Source organism: Triticum dicoccoides, chromosome 5B (assembly GCF_002162155.2).
Source record: "Triticum dicoccoides isolate Atlit2015 ecotype Zavitan chromosome 5B, WEW_v2.0, whole genome shotgun sequence".
In the NCBI taxonomy this organism is placed as follows: domain Eukaryota; kingdom Viridiplantae; phylum Streptophyta; class Magnoliopsida; order Poales; family Poaceae; genus Triticum; species Triticum dicoccoides.
In genome coordinates this window covers 154021707-154028782 of record NC_041389.1, presented here as the reverse complement: position 1 = coordinate 154028782, position 7076 = coordinate 154021707, and the positions used below count along the sequence as shown (strand labels likewise).

Here is a 7076-nt window from a genome sequence, read left to right as displayed (position 1 = left end):
GACTAATAAATCAAAGGTTCTTTGGTATAAACCTGGAGTAGCCTCTCCTTTTTGGAAGGGCCTAATTCGGGTCTTACTGTTGCTAGACCTTTCTTTAGATGGGTTCTAGGAAATGGTCAACACATAATTTTCTGGCATGATTTTTGAATAGGAGAGTGTTTTCTCGAAACTCAGTTTTTTGATGTGTTTGCCATTTGTCACCAACAAAATTGCATAGTGGCTCACATCTAGGGTAGAAGGGAGCTTAAACTCACTTTGAGAAGGTGTGTTGGTCCTGAGTTCCTTCCAAGGTGGAATGATCTCTTGTCCTTAATAAATTATTGCTCTCTTGGAAGCATGATTGATAGACCTAGATGATTTCTACATCCGTCTGGGTTATATTCTGCAAAATCTTTTTACCAGCTAAGTAATTTTGGTAGGAGTTTTGCCCCTTTTTGGAAATATTTATGGAAGATCCATGTTCCTCCTAAATTTCATGTTTTTATTTGGTTGGTGCTACACAATTGAATCCTTACTCAAGATAACCTTTATAAGCGGCAAGAATTGAAGATATAACCTTACAATGTTGTGGTGAAAGAACCTATCATGTGTTCTTCGACTGTGTTGTAGCTAAGTATGTCCAGGAATGCTTAGACGAATTTTTGGAAAGATGCATGCCTCGTAATTTTAGGGAGTGGGCTATCATGTGGTGTGCTAGTAAAAAAGGCTTATGTATTTAACATGTTTTGAGTAGCTGCCTTGTGGGCCCTGCCGACTATCCGTAATGAGCTCTATTTTTAAGAATTGGTTTGGCGCGATATCAGATTGTTGTTAGGAAGAGCAAGCAACTGACTTCATCAACGGAAGATCCTTTTTGGGCGATCAACAATCTGCGTTGCTACTACGATGCATGCTCATCCTGGATCATCAAAGAGGAGAACTGTTGAGGATCGTCCGGGTCTGATGATTCACCTGGGAAGGGCGACGAGCTACATGCAAATAACTATTGAAGATTTCCTATAAGGTTATTTTGTTATGTGTCGGTTGGTCGCTCTTTGTCCTGGCTTAGGGCCAGTTTATGTAATTCTGGTGCAACTATTCGCTTTACCTGAGCGCTGTACAATGATGATACGTTGGATGTTGTTCTCCATTTCTATGAAAATGGGATGAGAAAAACCGTTTCTATAAAAAATAGAGAAACTGTTACAATTTTTCTGAGATGTGACTCGTCAACTTAGGCAAATTTACAAATATCAGTAGACTTGGATGAAACCAACAATTTCTGTAGTTTTTCATTTCTGTTTTGACAGTAAATATCCCCAACGTCTACCACCAATCATGTCGGCCAAACGATCTCAGCCGTCACAATCCATCTGCAGCAGCTGACTTTTCCTATCCTCACTCCCGTAGCTTTCCTCTTCCTCCCACCCCGATCCCCTCCTCTTTCCCCAACGCTGCTCTCCTGCACTGCTCTACTCAAGCTCCAATCCTCTCCTACAGTCCACCACCACCGTGCTCTATATCTCCCGTCGTGCCGTAGCTTCGCTTCACCGCCGCGCGTCACCCACCCAACCCCTCCGCCTCTCACGCTCATCTCGACTCCATCGCCGTTCCCCTTCTGCTCCCGTCGCGTCCCTGCCGTCTCCACCCCGTCCGCGATCTCGGGCATCGTTTCTTTCGGTATGAGATTTTGGTTATTCATTAAGGAATTATTAGTCTTGAACTAACTTGAGCTAATGTTCGGTGCGCCGGTGCGCACGCGTCACACCATCTAGATCTGACACTGAACCTTGGGTTGGGTCTTGCAGTGGGATTGGCTGACGGGAGGAGGGAGATGAGCCGTGGGAGGTCTCCGGAGCCGCTTGATTTCTTCATATGGACTGTCGAGGTGCTAATCTGTAGTGACGGTGGTTTTCCTCTTCTGTTTCCGTCGTTACTTGAATGCCAACTTTGTTGAAATTCACTGTATTTTCGTTCTGCAGCTTACTTCGTAAACATTCCTAGGAGCTTTGACAGTCTGATTCTTTCTTTGGATTCATACAAATTTGCCCCTACAACGCTTTACCGATTTTGTGGGCAGTGTTTTAGTTCTTTAGTTTCATCTTGTTTGTCCTCAACCCTTCTTGAGATAATTTAGTCCACTATTAGGAATCCGTTTGATGATCTGTTGTGATGCTTGACGGTGGTTTCTACTCAGTTTTATGCAAAAGATAAATATTCGTGAGTACTTAACTACACCTCTCCGTATGTCCTGGCCCATTCTCTTAGTCTTAGAAGTACCACAGTGAGGGGGTATGGTGAGCTCATGTGGTGAGAGTGATACTTGGTTCCCCTTCGCTTTGTCATCATGGCAAATAATTAAATCAATATCAACAATCTTAGTAACCAAGTAATACTCATCCAACCATGAGTAATCACTTCCGAAACTTTTCCCAGGCTGCATTGTACTCAGGCCTGGCACTGAGCCAGAATGGGATTGGGCTATAATTGAGCCTTACTTTGGCGTGTCTTGTATTGACCACGTGTTGTGTTTGATACTTGGATGAAGCCGGTCTTAACTTTGATGAGATGAACTTTAGAACCCTGGGAACAGTTTTTTATGCCATGTCGTTTGGAACGTATTCTACCTTTTCGTTCTATTGGTAAGATTTCAAACTAGCTCCTAAATTTTAGCATAATGAGGTCCGAATTCTTTGTTAAATTGCTATGTATTGTTTGGATTTAGGAAAAAAGATTGCCTTGTTGAATGATCACTTCTTTCGCACCTTTAAGGCGCTCCTGTCTTCTGAAAAACTGGCAACATGGAGTGAAAAATTGGCTAAGATGACTTCTGCCCGGCAATCCTAGCTCTATTTCCCTAAAGTGATAGACTACACTACAAAACTACAATCACTCCTAGAATTGCTTCACAAGGCAGCTAGTTTAGTTGGTAATATAGCCATGCTAGGAAGTTTTCCCCAACTAAGCAACCTGATTTTGTGGGGAAAATGAAGGTTGGGAATTGTTGGTGCTGTTTTATTTTTCTTTGGAGTGGACCATCTCGGTGTTCTGCGTGCTCACAGCAGTATGCTTGTTTGACATGCCCACAAGTTGGTTACTGAATTTAGATCTGCATTATTTTTTCATAATCACCAGTAGCCATTGGTATGATCTGGGTTTGGTCGCTTTAAATTTAGATAGGCATTTCATTCAACCCTCTTAAAGGGCATTGACTCTAAATTTCTTTCTTAATTCATTCTTTATGTTTGACTGTCTGCAGTTGTTCTAACTGATCTAGCTACTCATCTGTCTTCTGATTTAAATTTGAACCACTGTCAGACGCAAAAGCTAAAGGGTATTCACCTAATAAGGTTATTGTTTTCTTTCAGGACGTCGGCTTGTGGCTTGAAGAGATAAATCTTGGTGGCTACAGACAAGTTTTTGAAGAAAATAGTGTCAATGGAGAGTATCTGGAGAGCTTGTCGATGTTTACTACCGAGCAGATTCTGCGGTTTATCAGGCGGTGCCATATGAAATGGGGAGACTTTATCACATTGTGCAAAGAGTTGAGGCGCATTAAAGGTTGGTATATTCCCGTTTCTTCCTTGAGAGCATCTATAAATCATCTCTGCTACCGTGATAACCATTTCAGTACTTGTTTCTTTCATATTTTGCTCATTAGTTTTCATTTGACTGTATGATGCACCATGCAGTCAATCGGAGTGCAACCCTATTTCTCTCACCACTGCTCTTTTCTTTTTGAGCTCAAGCTCAATTAGTTGGTATTGCCTCTTCATGCTACATAAAAGCTTATAAGTGTGAGCTGAGTCTTGTGGAAAACAGTTGTGCCAGCACGGTTCAGCTGCCAATTTGCTTTCTGTTCTGTTAGCTTTCATCAGTAAATACATTTTTTGGCCGCAAGTTTATGATGCTAATATATGCTCCCTCCGTTCCAAAATAGATGACCCAACTTTGTACTAACTTTATACTAACGCTAGTACAAAGTTGAATCATCTATTTTGGAACGGAGGGAGTAGGTTGGTTCTTTTCAGCATCTTGGTTTGGTGTAAATGAGCAACATAAATGAATTTGACATGATTCAAATACATAGATCTGTTGTATTTTATTGATAGATGAACATCATACTCCATTGGTTGTGTGTCCACACTTGGAAGATTGCTCTGTCTGACTCCTGCTAATTTGATCCACAGTTGCCTGCCTGAAAGGGGAGCAAGAAGTCCGGAGGCCATGGTGGGCACCATCATGCCTATCAGTGGTGTTTGTGAGGGCGGCAAAGCGGAACCGACAGTCCCGAGTTGTCTCTCTTAAGCTGGAACCTTGATGCTCGCTGGCCGCGCCGGAACACCGCGCCGAGCTATCCCCCAGATTCTCTGCCTTACGGGCACTGCAACCGCGCTATCCCCACAATGTAGGAGCAGCAGTATGCTCCGTGTCCAACCCGTTTCTCTACCCCTGTTTTGTATTCCTTTTTCATCTTATAATATAGGTTTGTGGAATAGTAAGTAACCTGATGTTACCTGAAGTGGATAAGTATATGTGCAGATGGTTCCTGTATAAGATCTGCTTCTTGCATATCAGCTTGAGTTGTTCTTGGCTCAAGAATGGCCTAGAGCAGTAGATCTTCGTGGCACTGAAATCGACGATGTTCTTATTTTATTAATGCTGGCCAGAACATCAATATGATATGGTTGTGGCATGAAACTTTTTGTTGTATGTGTGTGGTTATGTTAGTATAAATTTGTAAGAGCATCTCCAACAGGCGCTGAATGCGCGGCGCGCGCTAAATTCTGGTTTATGGCGCGCCCTTCACTAGGTTTGGCGCGGCGCGCAGTGCTGGCTCCAGCGGCCGCGCTAAAATGCAGTGCGCGCGTAGCTCCAGCAGGCGTGCTAAAATGCAGCGCGCATTCATGCTATAACATTTTTTTAATAACTTTGCATAGATAAAAAAGATACATAGTTCATAGCATAGATAAAAAAGGATACAAAGTATCTTTTACATAGTTTCAAAGCATAGATAGATAGAACTATGGTGCAACTAGATAGAAAAAACTATGATGCAACGAGACAAACTACGGTGACTCCTAGCTGTCATCATCATCACCATCATCATCTTCGATGGTGTTGTCCAAGGTATCGAGCCACATGTCATCCCAACGCAGATCGTTGGGGGAGAAGATCGACTGCCCGCCGTTCTCGACGATATCGCACTGCGATAAGGCCAGTGCCTTGCGCCGACGCCTGTCGGCACGCTCCGCGCGGCGCCTTGCCGTCCTCTCTGCCCAGAACTCGTTCTCGGCGGCGACGTCCTCCGGGTGGCGACGACAACACTCCGCCATGGCTCGCTCGTCCTCCTCGGCGATGAGGAGGCGGCGCTGCTGCCGAACATGGTCCGCACGGTCCTGGTCGGTGATGAGACTAGGCGGAGGGGCGGGCCCTGCTCGCGCGTGAAGACGTCCCGGAAGTTCATCTGCGACGGGGGCCTCTCCAAGCGCCACGCCGCCGCGTCGTACGCGCGGGCCGCCTCGTGCGCGGTCCGGAACGAGCCGAGGCCGAGCCGGACATCGCCGGACCGGATCTCGGCGGAGTACCAGCCCGAGGGGCGCTCGCGGACGCCACGGTAGCCCAAAGAACCCCGGCGGCGCGACATCATGGTGGTGGCGGGGAAAGCGGCGAGGTGGCGAGGAGGAGGGCGCGTGCCAGTGTGGTTGAGCGCGTGGCGAGCGTCGGGTTATATAGGCGCGCGCAAAGCGGCGCGCCAAATCTACCGCGCCAGCTGCCGCTTTCTCCCCCGCGCGCGCAAACGCTTCCCGCGCGCGGTAATTTGCCGCCACTGCTGGAGCGCCCGAAACCGGGCCGCGCGCGCTAAAAAACAATTTTACCACGCGGGTGCATCTTTTGGCGCGCTTGTTGAAGATAGCATCTCCAACAGGCAACATGCAGCAGATGCCTAAAAACTGCGGCCGTGCCCTAGAACAGTCATTTTGGGCCAAAAAATCCCATTTTTTTTTGCTACTTGCGTTCTATGTTTGTAGCACCTCTAAGAGCAACTCCAATGGGGCGAACCAAACGGACGGCGATTTCGTCCGCTTTTTATCCGTTTGGGTCGACCGCCGCCCGGCGTCCGTCCTGTTTTAGATATGGATCTGCAGGGCGCCCAACGCGCCGACCCATATGTGCCGGCGTTGCTGCCTGACCCCCCTATTTTTTTGCATGATTGCATAGTTCAAAATAAAATCGTTTTGGACCGAATAAAATAGCATAGTTTATTATAAGCCAAATGAAAATAAAAAGGTCTCACATAGTTTTGCAAAACGGATAAAAGAAGATACATCTATTGGTTGCCAACATGAGCCCACATATGCTCAACCAAATCATTTTGCAGTTGCACGTGAGTTTCCCAATCACGCATGTCTTCATGAAATTGGGTGAACTGTTCAAATGTTGCCGCTACTCCATGCTCAGGCACAACATTCTCACCCTGAAACTGAAAGCCTTGATCATACAGACGTTCCGGGCGCTCGTCTTCTACGATCATATTATGCATGATCACACAAGCAGTCATCACCTCCCACAGTTTTTGCGTGCTCCAGGTATTAGCAGGATACCGAACAATGCCCCATCGAGATTGCAAAACACCAAAGGCACGCTCGACATCCTTCCTAGCACTCTCTTGCTTTTGGGCAAATCTTTTCCTATTCTCTCCGACAGGGTTGTGTATTGTCTTGACAATAGTGGTCCACTGAGGATAGATACCATCACCCAGATAGTATCCTTTGTCGTAGGTGTGGCCGTTGACAGTAAAGTTCACCGGTGGGTTGTTGCCTTCGGCAAGCCTAGCAAACACCGGCGAGCGCTGAAGCACGTTGATATCATTGTGTGATCCGGCCATGCCAAAGAAAGAGTGCCAGATCCATAGATCTTGAGACGCCACGGCCTCAAGTATGACAGTGCAAGCCCTGACATGGCCCTTATACTGCCCTTGCCAAGCAGAAGGGCAGTTCTTCCACTCCCAATGCATGCATTCTATACTACCAAGCATCCCTAGGAAGCCCCTGCTGGCATTCATCGTCAACAAACGGGCTGTATTTTTAGCAGTC

General features: G+C 46.3%; 1 protein-coding gene across 1 annotated transcript; it reads left to right on the top strand.

Annotated features, from left to right (window-relative positions):
* The first annotated feature begins 1360 nt into the window (after positions 1–1360).
* Positions 1361–4692, top strand: LOC119307948. The gene is made up of 4 exons (XM_037584047.1): positions 1361–1659; positions 1788–1867; positions 3348–3540; positions 4170–4692. The coding sequence occupies exons 2-4, from the start codon at positions 1814–1816 to the stop codon at positions 4298–4300; spliced, it is 378 nt and encodes a 125-aa protein (XP_037439944.1). The 5' UTR covers positions 1361–1659; positions 1788–1813; the 3' UTR covers positions 4301–4692.
* Positions 4693–7076: the final 2384 nt, after the last annotated feature.

Excerpts from the sequence above, each read along its gene's own strand:
- LOC119307948 (XM_037584047.1), top strand. The coding sequence starts at position 1,814 with ATGAGCCGTGGGAGGTCTCCGGAGCCGCTTGATTTCTTCATATGGACT. Across the intron at positions 1,868-3,347 it reads TCTTCATATGGACTGTCGAG|GACGTCGGCTTGTGGCTTGA; the intron begins GTGCTAATCTGT and ends GTTTTCTTTCAG. Across the intron at positions 3,541-4,169 it reads AGAGTTGAGGCGCATTAAAG|TTGCCTGCCTGAAAGGGGAG; the intron begins GTTGGTATATTC and ends TTTGATCCACAG.